Source organism: Manduca sexta, unplaced genomic scaffold (assembly GCF_014839805.1).
Source record: "Manduca sexta isolate Smith_Timp_Sample1 unplaced genomic scaffold, JHU_Msex_v1.0 HiC_scaffold_3062, whole genome shotgun sequence".
Lineage (NCBI taxonomy): Eukaryota > Metazoa > Arthropoda > Insecta > Lepidoptera > Sphingidae > Manduca > Manduca sexta.
Window position 1 is genome coordinate 1 of NW_023594090.1, and position 16,815 is coordinate 16,815.

The window sequence follows — 16,815 nt, forward strand, 5'->3', positions numbered from 1 at the left end:
AACGTGTTGAACTCAAAACTACCCAACATATTAAGATGAAATTTGGTATGGAGACAGTTTAAGACCCTGGGAAGAACATAAGCTCTCGGGAAAATATATAGCGTGACTTTTATAACGGGATACTTTAGCCCGAAAAACTTTGTAACGCGGGCGGAGTCGCGGGCAAAAGTTAGTATACAGATAAAGACCAATTTGCACTAGATCAACGCGGTGGACTAATTTAGTAGGCAGCTCGTACCCAGTTATAGGATAGTGTAATACAGGGCTATTATTTTAATTATTATTATTGGTTCAGTTGCATATTGTAGTTAATGTTCTCATACAATAGTTCTGGTTCGCGGCCGCGTTACCGTTGTCTTCAATATATTTCATTATCAAAATGCTAATATCGTTATCTTTGGTTTGAAAATAATGTAGCGAGACAAACTGTTTGTGATGATAGAAATATCCCATTTATACATAGACATAAGTTAGTCAGTATCATAGTTCTAAGAAGCGTAGTTTTATTGAAGTGCGGTGTGCACTACTTTGAGTTCCTGGCTTCGAATCTCGGATCGAGTAAAGTGCTATTGTGGCTTTCTCAGTATCAGCCAAGAGTTTGAATTATACGCCCAATATGGCGACAAGCTCGCCGTCTATCACGTCCTTGAGCGGAAACCCTCGAGTTAAAGAGCCTTCCTTGGAATAGTTGTACCGTATGTAGTCTGTGATATGCAAGGTCTTAGTTTATAGGTTATTTCACCCACAAAGACGGTCCCCACCACTTTCTGGGCGTGTTACGGGGTAAGGGGACTGATCCAAGCCTCAGTCCCTTGTTGTAGTGTGCGTGTGCACTCATGCTGCTCACGCGCTCTGTAAGCGATTAGGGAAAGTAGTGGAGCGCGTCTTCGTAGATGAAATGATCTATACTTATTATCATAGTTCGTTTTTTAAATCTTAGAATGATGAGACGAGCTCGCCGTTCGCCTGATGGTAAGCGGTACAACCGCCCATAAACAGCAGAAACACCATCCAACACCTTGTGTTACAAAGTATTGTATGGTGTTCTACTACGCTCGCCATTCTGAAAAATGAGTGAGTCCAGTAGTTATACTGGCTACAATGTTCTCCAAACCGGAACACAACAGGGACTATACACTGATGATTGGCGGCAGAAATAGACATTGCGGTGGTATCTACCCGGCTGGACTCTCACATATGAGGGACCTACCACCTAAAGCAAACTATCATTTTCATAACTCTACGATAAATTAAATTCCGGTAAAAGATGTCAACGCGTAAAAGGTCGGCATCCAAACCTATTGCCCGATACAAAAATATATCTTAACATTATATTTAAACCAGCTTTATAATTTGTTGGACAGCTGTACGTGATTCTCAGTTTTTTATTTCACTGGCGTTCAATCACGAAGAGACAAAAAAGTCTTCCAACAGAAACAGAGCCTTGACCGAACAATTTGGACACCGTAATACCACTTCAACACTGTCCTAGATATTCCGCTTCAATGCATCTCAACACAATGGATAAAATCTTTACGCAATTGAAAATTCTAGAGATAAACACTATGCTAACTTGGAAATGTCAACTTTACAGGAGAGACGCTTAAAGTAAAAAATAAGATAAATTATATAATACTAGAGGTTTTTTAATGAGTGTTTTGTATAATTCAAGAATTCTTCATTTCAAAAAAGAGATTTTGTAAGCTTATAAAAGGTAAAGAAATAATAATATTGCATTCCAACGGAAATTAGCCAAAAATCGATTTAACGTAGTGTTAATTGCTGGTATCAATGAATTAAAAGCCTTGGCCCACGACAGACAACGTAATAAACCCTTGTTGTAATTTACGAGCTATCAGTCCAGCATACTAAATTGTTTGGAACAAAATCCCTACTATATACTTATATAAGATGAAAAAAACTCTATATTATGTCAATCCAAGTCATGATTTCCTTGTTTGTCAAATTTAAATCAAATCCGTTCCGAAGTTTCTTAATTTACTTCCACAACTACGGCACTGAGTAAGTCGGTAACTAATATTAATGAATGAATCCTCCTAACCGAATTATCGGCCATGCGGCCAATCTCAACGGAAATCAAGCAGGTACGCAGGATATATTATAGTGCACAAGTGTGTGCGCAATACACAGGTGCACTCTCTGTTCCTTCAATCCTATAGTTAGGTGAGACGACAATCCGACATGACCGGAGAGAGATCAGTTCAGCACCAACGGCTTTACGTGCTTTCCGAGGCACGGGGGTATCACACCAACTTCCTGACTCCGAGCTATGACTGATAATGTTTTTAAGATAGAAGAACCCATTGAAATAAATACTATTTAACGGATTTTATCGCGGTTTTTCATATTATTATTTTCTCCCGACGTTTCGAAGACTTTGCAGCCTTCACGGTCCCGGGGCAATCGCGATAAAATCCGTTAAATAGTTTTATTTCAATGTTTAACATTCGCGTAAACATAAGAAATCATTATAGTAAAACCCAGTCACAATTATTTTGACCCGACCCGGGATTCGAACCCAGGACCTCAGCGCAGTATTCGTATTCGTACAGTGTACAATTATAACTATGCCGAGGCAGTTTAATTAATAATAAAAGTCATAACGTTGTGTTTCTGTGCCAGGCTAAAACATTTGCATAGAGCTGTATCTAGTACGTAATCTTGTGACCTTCGTTGGCTGGACAATTATGGATGTTTATTCTGAAACAGGTGATATTTATCGCTGTTCGTAATATTGTTTTAATCGGTCTCGTCTATTTCGTGTTGGAATGTAGTTGTAGGTATAGATTGCTTTGATCTTGCCTCGAGCTGATACTAAGTTTCGGTGTGAGATTACGGAGCTGACGTCATTTGTTTTTTTTTAGCTAAACAATAGTGAGCAAGCATTGTTGTCGTTTGAAGGATATAGAAGTACAAGATTTAACTGTAGTATTATGAATATGATGCAGCGCTTCGTAATGGAACATTTTAGACTAGATGATAATATAAGGTAAGTATATTGTACAGGGAACATAATGCAATGTCATTGCGTTGTCGTTGTTAGGAGTTGATAATTTAATCTTTACATCAATAACCAAGACAATCTACAAAACATGTTTCTTAATCAGTACTACTTTTCGAGATTTTGTTTTTCAATAAATAAAATAAAACGTTATTCATCACGTGGGCGAACATAGTTGCGTTTATGATAAGTCAAAGTACATGAGAATATATAATTATGACTCCAATTAAGTCGCTTATATAACTACAGACATTTTATATTGGAAATAAAATAAATGAGAGTACAAAGTACAAAGAAGCCAATTCGTACTGGTATAAAAAAAGAAATAAAAAGATGTTTAAAAATACTTTTTTTTTTGTTTTTTGTTTCTTTCGCTCGAATGTTCATATCGAACGTTCGAGAATAGTCCCCTAATCATTACAGACTCTGCGACCAACAAGGATCAAGGTCGTTTTTTTAACTATTTTATTATGCTGCAGAGGCCAAGCAAACCGAATGATGCTCAAATTACAAAGGTACGTAATTTATAACACATCACAATGACGTACTTCCGCATTCAATTCCCAGCCAGTTGAGGCTTAAATTGTGTCGTTGCGTTGTTATCTTTATTCTTTAGCCCATTTTACTCAATTGTTTTAGTTGTGAATTATGATCTAATACCTAAACATGAGTCGTAAAATTGTTGTTTAACCAAAATGGCTCATTTGGTATTTATTCAACCATACCCGGAACTCGTGTCATTCTGTTCGTGTCCATAATAGAATACAAAATTAAGAATATTACGTAAAATTAACTTAAGAGTACCTTAGCGGCAAAAACTTTTAAGAACAGGAAACGGGTATGTCAATGTTGGATGTGGCGTAGTCTCTGCCTAACCCTATGGCATAAGGGCGTGAGTGTATTTGTGTGCATTGTGTAATACTACGCAGAATTCCGACTAGTTTTCCTCTAGTGCGAAGTTACCCTAAAGTGGGAGATAAATTATGCGCAGCCTTGATAGTCCGCGCCAATAGCACGAGCAAATCAAACATACGTTGCAATAAAGTAACAAGAATCGTCATAATATAAACCGAAGAGATACTCTGCAGTAATACGAAACAGTACTATTCCCTCTCAGTAGTAGAGAAGGCCCGTGCTCAACAGTGGGACAGTATAATACAGGGCTGATATTATTATTATTTATTATTTAATGCAAAACAGACACGCCTTTATCAGAGAAAGGGTTGGTAGAAATGTACTTCTACCAACCCTTTGAGAAAATGTTAAGTGAAGTTAAATGTTATCAAATGTTACAAAATGTTCTGTTAAATTGTTGTTAGATTAGTTTACAACACTATATAATATATTATAGTATTTATTTATTGAAATTACTAGTCTGTATTAATGGAAATTCTAACTTTAGAACGATAGGTCTTATCACTAAGACCAAACGGGTCAGTTCAGTTGACCCTGGTGTACCAGGGCTCCCACTTTTCGTTTGTGTTCCGATCCCAACACTGCCACGAAGTAAGCAAACACACGGAAGGTTTGTTGAGCAGTGGTCAAGGGTCCATATAATCTGGTCCCTGTTCCCTTTCATAATTGATGTATAATCTAATATCATTAGAATGGTTTGCGTACCGCATTTATGCATATTAGTACTTATAGCTCTGTCCGCTACAAATACTAAACTCCGCGCTAATAAATAATATAATAATATCAGCCCTGTATTATATACTGTCCCACTGCTGAGCACGGGCCTCCTCTACTACTGAGAGGGATTAGGCCTTAGTCCACCACGCTGGCCTAGTGCGGGTTGGTAGACTTCACACACCTTCGAAATTCCTATAGAGAACTTCTCAGATGTGCAGGTTTCCTCACGATGTTTTCCTTCACCGTTAAAGCGAACGATAAATTCACAAAGAATACACACATGATTTTTTAGAAAAGTCAGAGGTGTGTGCCCTTGGGATTTGAACCTGCGGACATTCGTCTCGGCAGTCCGTTCCACACCCAACTAGGCTATCGCCGCTTATACTAAGAAGAAAATTTTAATATCATTACCTAGGTGCGAATATTTTTTTTATATACGCGCACGGCCGTGCGTGGGGTTACTTTGCCGTACAACTGCACTACTGCACCTGATAGTAAGTGGAGTAAGATCCAATAGAGTATCGACTGACGAGAGATGATTACCCCGCGGAAATCGACACAATTATGCCGGCCTGTTGGAACCGTATAGACATAAGTTGATCTCGGAACAAAACACATTTACGAGCCATTACGGCGGGTTTTAACACCTTGTGTACGGTGGTCGCTATCCGGGCGAATATAAAATATATCCTACCAACAAACAATAAAATATAGAGGTACAATGCTGGGTACGCTCATGTTTGTTCCAGTACGTTTATATCAAGATAGCTTTATAAAATGAATATTTATGATAAACATCCGTATATTAGTTCTACATACTAATGACATTGACTCAGTCTAATACAATAACTAGACAACTAAAAATACAATACCTAATGACGCAGCTGCGCACGAGTAATACTGTTTATCTATAGGCCTGACTTCTGGTCCGAACGATACCAAACTTCAAAGGATCACCCGCTGGGATTATCTGAAGATTATACTAAAATTTAATGAAAATCGCTCCAGCAGTTTTGGATTCTATAGAGAACATACATGTAGTACATATTAGTATGAGTTACTGCAATAAACGTATTTTCTTCCTCTTCTTTTTCTTCTACATTTATTTTTAAGTAACTAGTTGACCCAACAGACGTTGTCCCGTCTTAACTATGAATTTGCAGCGTGCATTCTGTCAATCGCTGACAGTTATTTCAAACAATTGACAGGTATATAAAGTTAATATTTTCGTTAAGTTTCCAAATTTTCTGCGCAATTTACAATAACAAACACAACACAAAAAAAAATAGTAAAATCGGTCCACCCGTTCACGCGTGATGGCGTTACCAAGTGAAATAGGGATTCATTTTTATATATAATATAGATAATAGTCGTTGTTCACGGATGCGTTCGTGCGAAAAAGTTTTTCCCAGATAAAAGTCCCGCTATATATTTTCCCGGGATGAAAAGTAACCTATATCTTTCCCAGGGCCCCAAACTGTCTTCATACCAAAGTTTATCGAAATCGGTTCTAGGGTTCAGCCGTGATAGCGTAGTAGACAGTTACTTACGCTTTAAAATATAAGTATAGATATAGATAGATCTATAGGAGAGAAACCGGTGGAGGCACATCATTTGCGCCAGATGCAACCCTGATGCTGACCACGATCCTCAGATATGAGAGACCAACTAGAAAGAGATAGTACAGGAGGCCCGCGTCCGGTAGAGGGACAGTATATAATACAGGGCTGATATTAAATTATATATGAATAGAAGTCCAAGAAGGGTCTAAATGTTGATTCGCCGTTACGGTGTAATAAATAAAGATGATCCGTTTAAATTGCTAGTTCTAGTTGTTCATGGCAGTAGTTATTACATTATACGCCAGTACCGCGTGTGCCGACGCGATGCGACGTTGTGTCGACATTGGGCAACTTCCGTCTTGTCTATTATACCAATAAACGTGAGTATTTAAAACGCCGCGCAGACGTTTTCGAGATTTTAACTTATGCACAGTTTATTGTGAGTTGTGTTAAATAAATTCATTATTGTCAAAATATGTGTGGTGCTACAAGTTGACAGAGTCTACGCGGATCCTTACGCCTTGTGTACGGTTGTTATCAAGTCCGGTACATAATATAATAAACTAGACATTCCAGTAGTAATAAAAAAATAAATAGCATGCTGTTGCTAATTGTTTCTATTAGGTAGCTTTATAATCTTTCAAATTTAAGTATTTTTTTGATAACGAAGACAATAATATAATCTACCAATTATAAATGTCAGAATCTCCTGCAACGAACCGAACGAACGAACGAACGTAATAGTAACAATTCCAGTATTGTATATACTGTCTGCTGAGCATGAACCTCCTCCTCTATTGTAAAAGCATGGCCTTTCCACCACGCTGACTTAGTGCGGATTGGTTCACCTCGACCGTAATCGTCACTAAACATTAATCAACAATGCACCCTAACTAATATTTCCCGTTCTTATTAGCGTTGCCATGGATTTCCTAAAGTAAAGGTAACGTAAAGATTCCTCTAGGATGTTTAAAGATATTTCTACGAGCCTTCCTCACCATACGTCTAGTAAAATAGGGACTAGTAAAAGAACTGTAAATATTAGGGTCCATGTCCACAATGTTTTAAGCGAGTTATGCTTGTGAGTTTTGACACGTTCCCTCTGTTCGCGTATTCAGCGATGAAAGGCTCATCTTACTTCTCTGGCTTATTATTTGTAACGTATTTTGACCGTTTTTACGCTCATACTGCATTGCCACGTGACGTCTCGCTCTGTGTATCTTTTTTCTCTTATTTGACAGTTACGCCTTCCATTCTTAGATAATTTATCTACTTCTCCAAGTTTATATCTAATATCAATCGCCAATAATTTTGTTGAACAGTTTTTGTTATTTTTTTAATTAAATATTTTGTCTCACTTAATTCTTTATTCCAATAAAAAAAATAGCAATGTCATATTTACAAAAAAAAAAACAGTTATAATTGGGAAACGTAAACAACATAACTACGTATTAGTATGAATAGAAGGTAAAAAACTTATTTTGGTTGAATGTTACGACACAGATAAATGTCAAGGAAAAAAGCGGTAGAAACTTAATACGTTCTTGTCGTACTTTGATCGATCATTCTAGAGTTTTTAGCAATCCATATTTATATTATAAATGCCAAAGTCAGTCAGTTACTCTTTAAAGAATGAACCACTGAACGAATTCCGATGAAATTGGTGTAGATAGTTTAAAACCCCGAGAAACACATGGAATAGATATTTTGTTTTTATTTTACGAAATTATGCTGTTATTAGTATCTACATCGTAATGAAATTATGCCACACGAGTTAACTACCATTTGGTTGTATATACATGGGATTTAATTTGATTATAAATGTTATTTGATTTTATTTTTATAATAAATTATTCTATCAAGTATTTTAACCTATAAAAATGTGACGATTAATATTATTAAAATATACATATTTTCAAGTATAATATTGTAAAAGAAATAAAACCTAAAATAAGATAGGGTTTTACGTCAAACTTTTACGCGGCGAAGCGAGCGTCAACTGCCATAAGTGACCGTTTGTGCGTGAGAAGAGGTTACCCACGCTCCCGTGTCAAAGCGACCAATGTTACTTGTAATATTTGTAAACATATATATAGTTCGTTTTGACGTACTAAAACAAATAGATATGAAGCGAAATTTCCGAAAAAATATATTTCGTATCGTAGGGCTTTTTAATAACAGTATGATAAAGTAATAAATAGAATATTATGAATTTGTCGATGCCTTTATTATATAGCACGCATTAAAAAATTTGGAATTGCCTTATACTGTTTCGATTGAGCGCGAAAGACTTCCTCGTATTATTTACAGTTACCGTAGTGGCACCGGCTACAGGAAATACCAGCTGTTAACCCACTATCCCAAAACGAGGACAAATCACTTAAAAATTGGTATTGCGTACCATAGATTTAGCAAGAGTTAATTCAGACTGTAGTTCGGTTAGGTCAGGAAAAAACATATTTTACGATGAGCTTACACTCTATGACATTGTGATGTATTGCGAATCTAGCTACTTCTTCGAAAATATTGGATTACTTATGTCATTTTACGAAGCAAATGTAGACCATTTGTTTAAAATATACAGTTGCGCAGTGTAGCCCAACATTACAAGATAAAAAGATTTTTCGGAGTTTATCTTGATTTTTTATATTATGATTTCCTGACGTTTCCAAAACTTTGCAGTCTTCATGGTCACGGGGTAGACTGAAGTGTAGGTCATCCCATATACCGTTCGTATAATAAATAACGTCTGTCCCTAAATGATAAAGCATTACTTAAAAACCTTATAAGTGTAAACAAAAAAAAAATGTGAAAATATTTTCATAGTATAAAGATTTTCATTGCATTCTTTGAAGTTTTTCAAGGTATTGTTTACGAGCAGTCATCTAGACGTGCAAGTCACTTGTTTTGTCGTCCTTTTCAATCATACATTAAGTAAACACAATAGGTAGTACTTATATTGTGTTTGCAATTTAACGTGTACTGCGCGTTTCATCTGGTATATTATCTCTAAATTGTAGTCTTCCGTCTATGGGCCTTGAATATGAACTACGACATGTAAATAGTAATTTAAAATGTAATAGAGATATGATTATAGTAGCCCTGTACGTAGAGAACTACGTTACATCTATATATAGCAAGTAGTATTCAAGATATTTGTACCGATAGAAACTACTCGCGAGAGATGCTTGCCAAAACGAATGCTGTTGAGTATAAAAAAAAATACGTATTGATTTTAACACCTTTATTGAAGTGGGTTAAAAATAAAGAATGATTAAAAAATTAAATATATATAATACATCTTTTCATAGATAATAAATTATGATAAAACAGCAATGGTCGTAGTTAAAAACCGCAAGTCATTTATAATCTGTTAAGGATGTGATCTCCGCGGTATGGCGTAACGTGCCGTTTTTAGCGAGTGACCTAATTAATTTGGCCATTACTCGGAACTATACTGATATTGTTATGTCATTGTCAACTATGACATCACAATTATTTTATGCCGAAGGTTTAAATTTTGCTTATTATTTTATATTAATAAATAATAATATCAGTCCTATATTATTTATTGTCCCACTGCTAGGCACAGGCCTCCGCTGCCACTGAGAGGGATTAATTAGGCCATAGTCCACCACGCGGGCCTAGTGCAGATTGGTAACTTCACACACCCTCAAAATTCTTATAGAGAACTTCTCAGGTATGCAGGTTTCCTCATAATATTTTCCTTCACCGTTAAACCAAGCGATAGTTCACAAAGAATACACACATCATTTTAAAAAAGTCACAAGTGTGTGCCCTTGGGTTTTGAACCCGGCGGACATTCGTTTTGGCAGTCCTTTCCTCACCCAACTAGGCTATCGCCGGCCGATATTTCTTTTACTTTTTCTTAAAACGTTATAACAATAGTTATGTAATTAGAGATCTGAAAATTCTTTATCAGATAATGTAAAACTAAAAGCCATATATTGTTTTGAGGTAACGTAATCTGATAATCACATTATTTAACATTGCAAGAGATAATAAGAATGAGTCATGATGCATGTGGATACAATCAACAAGGAATATAGTTGAACACGTGCAAAACTGCAAGTCATTTACACGATAATTTTTTAATGTAAAATAAACCCTGCTTTGTACATCTACACTTAGTTATAAGGGACACGAATAGATATGCTTGGGCGAGGATTTGTTGCTAACTCTGTGCCAATTCTAGGACTTTAAAGTAATTATAGGACAACCTGATTCTGTAAATACCATACTAGACATGAATGCCATAACAATGACATTGGTGAAAGCCAACCTGATCGTGAGGAATGGGTTCCGGTTATACGGAGTGCTCTCAAACTGGGGTATCAACGATAACCCTAATTGCATAGCGCGTTATTGGTTATTTCGTCTGAGAAGCAAAAAACACGTTTGGTTTTTCTGATTATTTGAATTTCGAATTTAGAAAAATAAAATGATTTTATAGGTATCAAAGAACCTTTGCAGTGGCAACACTAATTAATAAGGTTAGTAAGTAAATGTTTGCGCGAATGTTAAACATTAAAATAAAACTATTTTACGGATTTTATCGTGTTTTTTTATATTATAATTTAGACTTCAAGACTCATTCTGCGTAGATCGGACCACCAACAGCTAAAAATAAAATGAAAATAAAATGTTGAATAATTGTAAAATGTAGGTAGATTTGTAATTTTGACTTTGCGGGTGACTAACACCTCAGACCGTCCCGTGACCACGAAGGCTGCAAAGTCATATCAACACGTCGGGAGATAATAACAATATAAAAAAATCGCGATAAAATCCGTAAAATAGTTTTATTTTAAATGTAAACCAATCGTAAAGATATCTTTCACTCACAAAATGTTGTTTACTTTGTACCCAATATATCTTTATAAGCTAAGCACATCACACCTTTATCCCCGAAAGCATAGGCAGAGGTGCAGCTAGGGCACCCACTTTTCATAATATAATTTCCATCCCATGATGTAATAGCGAGCAAGCCTATCGCTATATCGGGCAAAAATTCCAGAATCCAGACTCATATGAGCAAAAAAACGCAATAACACTACCCGACCCGGGGTTCGAACGCAGGAGCTCAGAGCGCTGTCATACCGCGCACGCAATACTACTATTCCACCGAAGTAGTCAACCATAACACATATTTTTTCATGTTTTTGAAACTTCTTTCGTCATTATTAAATAATACCTAATCATTATTAGTATGGTTGAAATTATATATTTATTTAAATAAAGAGTTGTATGTAAAGTGTTGTTTCGTTTTAGTTAATTATTCATTTATTTGTAGGTAATTTAAATAAGATCATTAGAAGTGTTAGTGATACCTCTAGTTTTTTCACACAGTTAAATTCATTTAGATCGCTCAGCACAGGCGAAAAATTAGAAGACAATAATCATAAAACTCGCAATAACTTACCACTCTCCTGAACAGCAAGTTACTGGGCCTTGTAGTCACCGTGCGTCAACACCACAACACTTAGAGGCATTTTGTACTTAGCAAATTCTTCGGAAGCATTCTCCGTGGTGAGAAGTCGCGCCAGCTTGTCGCGAGTTGTCTCGTCGTCCACTACACCTCAAGGCCCCGCCAATTATCTTCTCCCACACTTTCAAGGAGCTCTCGTCTTCCGGAGCATCATATTTGTGCATTAATCTTTTAGTAGCTTCCTCATAATCTTCTGGATATTCATTCTTGTACGCGAACGACAACGCATGGAAACGCGCCATCGCCGTCACAGAGCTCGCGGCATGCTCCCAATCCACAGATTGTAGTCTGTCGTAAGCTCCAAACCCTCGTATGGTCAGATCTTCCAGCAGTATCGTCTCGGAGCCTAATTCAGCCGTGCATCCGTAAAATTTCGGGAAAACAAACCTGTATTTCTGTGGTATGTCATGTTTCTCTTGCAATTCGTGGAATACTTTCTGTATTTTGGTGTAAATGTATTGCTCTGTGCTGTAGAGGTTTTCGGCGTTCATGACCGCTCTCATCTTTTCGCCGATGATGGCGACTTTACCGAATAGTTTGAGTGCCTGTCCATTCTGCGGCACGGTGACGGTGTAGAGCGCGGAGGTGTAGTTGGCGCCGCCGCTGGTGATCGCTTTCACGTGGACGTCCGCGCCGCCGAACGCTTTGTGGAGGAGGTCACGGAGGATAGTTTCTGCGTCCGGCATGGCTGACGAGCGAGCTGCGACTGCCGGCTAGCGACTACACCGCTCGTAACACTCGGTGACACTACGCTATCTCACGCTTGTTTAGATAATTCTAGTTTATCTCGTTAGTATGAATGAGTGCGAAATAAATGTCGACGGAATTATTTATAAACATTTCGGTGGACACGTTTTTGAGTGCTTTAATACATCTGTTACTGTATAGTTACGCGCGTTGCAGACCATATTTGAGGTTAGTCTGTCTTAGCTCCATACGAAGGTATTATTTCCTACTTGCATGCAGTTTGTGTAAGCTTAGTACAACTATGAGTAATTTCCTCAGCCTTACAATCTGAACTGAACGATCTTAGTATAGTTTTCGATTTATAACCCGCATTACGTTGTAGGTACATATTAAATATAAATGAATTATATATTGTCTTCTGTTTAGCACGAGGTTCCTCTACTATTAACAGTGTTGTTTAAGCTATTATGTTATTTTTCTTTTAGTTGTTTCAAACATTTTCTCATGACGTGTATATTGTTTTATTCATTTCATAATAAATATGCCAATAAAATTGTTGATTCCGTGCATGTCCTAAAGTACCTACGCATAATGTTTTTAGCAACCAACACTATGTTTTGGTAGTTGAAATTTTTCAGACGGACCGTTATGAGTTTTTAAAGTAATTGTTCGTAAATATTTGCAATATATTTCCGTCTGCGATTCGTGCGCCATAACGGTATAAAACAAATGCTCAAGGCCGTTTTCTCGTGGGAGGGCAATTAGAAGACTCATGGATGTGTCGCCGACTTTAAGCGAAAGGAATCGAGATTACCAAGGAATGACTTGTCATTACATTATTCATTGTAACCTATAAACATTCGATTTCATAAATCACCACCGCCTTTCTGGAAAGCACGTTCCATCTGAGAAGAACGGGCAAGAAACTCCAGCGTTGCTCTTTACAAAATTAGTTCAAGATGATAATATGTAGAGTGCATTTATAAAAAAAAAGTATCTCCAAAAAGCTCTCCATTCGAAACTCAATTTAAAATCGACTTAAATTATTTAGCTTTTGTACTGTCATGCATATTGCTTGTGTATATTCTCTAGGCGTAGTAAAATACAAACATATGTCATGCCTTTATCCCTGGAGGGGTAGGCAGAAGCACAACTAGTGCAGCCATTTTTCGCCGTGTGTATTCTATTCCATGATAAGATAGGAGAACCCAATCGCCATATCAGACACTAATTTCAGATTTTCGGCAAATACTGAGTAGAAAAGTCAGTATCATTTTGCTCATGTATGTATGTAAATTCTGCGGATTTGCATTAGGCCAGCGTGGTGGATTAAGAGCTTAAATCTTCTCGGCAGTAAAGGAGACCCGTGCCCAGCAGTCATGGGAGAGTATACATCATTATTTTTAGTATATTACAAAGCCGAAATTAGTTTGCCGAGAATCAGTAGCACAATCCATTGCACAAGTTTTTAAGATAATATTTTATATTTTGTATCTAAAACATATTAATCTAAAACATATTACCTTTTGTATTAATAAAATTTCGGCGCATGTCGGTCGCTCACTAATACCTACTACTACAGCCGACCGGTACAAGCACACCCTTCCGCACCCTGCGGCCCCGCACACGTCCCGGTCGCTCCTTTGTGATCTTTTACATCAAAATCTAATTTGGGTGTTTCGCCTTTATGGTATACAAAAATTAATCTCGTATGATACAGAGCTGGTATTATTATTTTATATATGTCGTTAGAAGATTTACCGGTGGCGGCATTTTACTGATATAATTATGTACTTATGCTGAGAGACATAATATGTAATTGTACGTGGTTATCATAAAATGTTGTGGTGTAAAACAAATAAATTATAATCAATAATAAAATTATAAACACGTATATCCTTGAGATTTCAAGATAAGATAACATAAATTTTATTTAATACACGACACAAACAGATTGGAGCCATTTGTTAATATTATTAAGTACCTAACGTAGCGAAGCGCGAACCATGTCAGATCACGAGCAAATACTAATCGAGCTACTAAACAAGATAATCGCCGAGCAAGCGCTCGTCGCTCCTCGAGTGAAGATACACCCGATCAGCAGCGGCGGAGCCAACTTCACCACCCAGCTGTTCCAGGCAACCATCAGCCTCGGAGACAATGAGCTGAAACTGTTCGCAAAAGTGGCAGCTGTCGGAGAAAAATTCAGACAACAACTTCCAGATTTCCGATTGTTTGAAACAGAAAATGATTTTTACACCAAACTTATGAAAATATACGAAAACCTTCAAGAGAAGCACAATGTACCGCAAGACAAACGGTTTGTAGCGCCGAAGTGTTACGGATGCAGCGGCAAGAAGCTGTATGAAGAAGTCATTGTTTTGGAGGACTTGTCGGCACAAGGGTTCACAGTGTACGACAGGATGAAGTCGGTCGATTGGGACTACGCCTCCAAGGCTGTGGAAGAAATCGCTAAGTTCCACGCCCTATCTTTCGCATTTGAGAATGAAAATAAAGAAGAATTTGACAAATACTTGTCAGAATTAACATTTAAGTGGGATTCAGAGAATCCACAGTTCGACGAAATAATTCAAAAGGGACTCAGCGTTGTTAAGGAAGAAAATAGAAGTAGACTAGAAGCGTTTTTAGCTACCTTTTCGTGGAAGAGTTTCGATGAAATATCTAAACCAGCAAAATTTACTGTACTAGCACATTGCGACAACAGAGTTAGCAACCAAATGTACAAAGTACACGAGGTGAGTACATAATATCAACCAATAAGGATAACAAGTAGTTTTTACTATAATTCTTAGAATTTTCCAGATCTTGCGACGGTAAGATCCCCGACTTGCCTGATTTTAGAATCAAAAGTTACAAGCAAAAAGCGTATTATCTCTTTAAAATATATTTCTATACAAAATTATAACATGTCCGTAATAACTGACATTTTTTAATCATATTTTCACTTGTCGGCATGTAGTTTTTTCTAATTGGTACTTTTATTATTTACAGGACGGTCGAGTAGAGGTCAAAATTGTGGATTATCAGACCATCCGAGGAGCGTCTCCGGCCCTCGACTTGCTGTACTTCATCTTCTCTGGCACGGATGAAAAGTTCCGCGCGGAGCACTACGACAGACTCCTCGACCACTACTACAATGAGCTCAGCCTTGCCATGAAGCGCCTGGGCCTCAACCCTGATGAGATCTATTCGAGGGAGGACTTCAATTTTGAATACCAAACAGTGAGTGACATTAATTAGGTCAAATCTCAATAGTTAAGTTTTAGTAAATGGACACACACACATTGAGTGATTGTGCCACATTATTAAAGGCAAGCGCAAGTCAAGGTATCTTCTCGCTGCCGGCCGTAGTTGCTTCCATGGTCGGCAGCCCGGAGGCTGGCGTGCGGTGGCCCACTTCTGTGGTGGTCCTCTCGCAGAAGGAGTGCCGAGAGGGATAGAGAGGGAGGATCCCTCCCGCCGCCAGAGGAGACGTAGGAGGCGCCGGGTGGACGACTGACCGGCGTCTCCCGCCCTGTGGAATGGGGGCGTTTGGAGAATTCCACCACGGTATCCCTGCCTGTCGTAAGGGCGACTAATATGGGCCACGAAGGGGGTCGTCGGCGGGCAGCAGGGGCTGTCCGCCCTAGTGCATTTTGTGCATTTTGCACATCTTTCGGTTGACCCCGGGATGGACGGCAGTGTGCTGTTGGCCTCACACTGCCGTAGACGCCGAGGGCGTCCTTCGGTGCGCGGGGGCTTCTGAGTACCCCCCCTCCCCCCCTATAGGACGGGCCGCAAGGCGGCACCGCGCAGGGGCGGCTGCGGTCGCAGACTAGACACTTCAACGTCAGAGGAAGCCCGCAGCCGTCCCTAATGCGCCGAAGAGGGCCACCGCGGAGTTTTAGCTGGTAGGCCGTGCATAGGTTAAGTTGTATATAAGGTTAGGGACTCGGCCCGGCGCTCGCCTGAAGGTCACCATCAAATCCGGGCGGCTCAACGCCGGGCCGTAGAGGCACGGTTACCCCAGCATAACCGCTCAGTCGCCCCCCACGAAGGCTGGGCGGTAGTAATAAGGCACTTTCTCCGCGAAAACAAAAAAAAAAAGTCAAGGTATGTAAGAATCGAACTGAACACGAGTATGCCTCTACCACAAGACATCACATAAGAGGTCCGCGTACGTTTTTATTGCCTGCGAAGACTGACGAGCTAACGGTCCACCTGATGGTAAGTGGTTATCGTGGCCCATACACTTCAGCAATGTCAGGGCCTTAGTTTCACGTGTCACTTTTCCATATTTAGATGTATAATACCAGCCTTGTATGCGGGCCTCCAAATAAGAGAGTTTAGACCTTAGTCCGTCAAAATAGCTTTATGCAGTTTGGAAGGCTTCACCTCTGAGG

The 16,815-nt window shown here is 38.5% G+C and overlaps 2 protein-coding genes across 3 annotated transcripts; one reads left to right on the forward strand and one right to left on the reverse strand.

Moving 5' to 3' along the window:
• The first annotated feature begins 6,578 nt into the window (after positions 1-6,578).
• LOC115447252 lies at positions 6,579-15,688 on the forward strand. 2 transcript variants are annotated; one of them, XM_037446471.1, is made up of 3 exons: positions 6,579-6,596; positions 14,366-15,168; positions 15,425-15,688. In XM_037446471.1, the coding sequence occupies exons 2-3, from the start codon at positions 14,419-14,421 to the stop codon at positions 15,671-15,673; spliced, it is 999 nt and encodes a 332-aa protein (XP_037302368.1). In that variant the 5' UTR covers positions 6,579-6,596; positions 14,366-14,418; the 3' UTR covers positions 15,674-15,688. The 2 variants fall into 2 exon arrangements, with proteins under 2 accessions (XP_037302368.1, XP_037302369.1); XM_037446472.1 differs by lacking the exon at positions 6,579-6,596 and adding an exon at positions 6,630-6,741.
• On the reverse strand, positions 11,682-12,686 carry LOC119192672. The gene has a single exon (XM_037446473.1). The coding sequence runs from the start codon at positions 12,409-12,411 to the stop codon at positions 11,737-11,739; it is 675 nt and encodes a 224-aa protein (XP_037302370.1). The 5' UTR covers positions 12,412-12,686; the 3' UTR covers positions 11,682-11,736.
• Positions 15,689-16,815: the final 1,127 nt, after the last annotated feature.

Excerpts from the sequence above, each read along its gene's own strand:
- LOC115447252 (XM_037446471.1), top strand. The coding sequence starts at position 14,419 with ATGTCAGATCACGAGCAAATACTAATCGAGCTACTAAACAAGATAATC. Across the intron at positions 15,169-15,424 it reads AAATGTACAAAGTACACGAG|GACGGTCGAGTAGAGGTCAA; the intron begins GTGAGTACATAA and ends TATTATTTACAG.
- LOC119192672 (XM_037446473.1), bottom strand. The coding sequence starts at position 12,411 with ATGCCGGACGCAGAAACTATCCTCCGTGACCTCCTCCACAAAGCGTTC.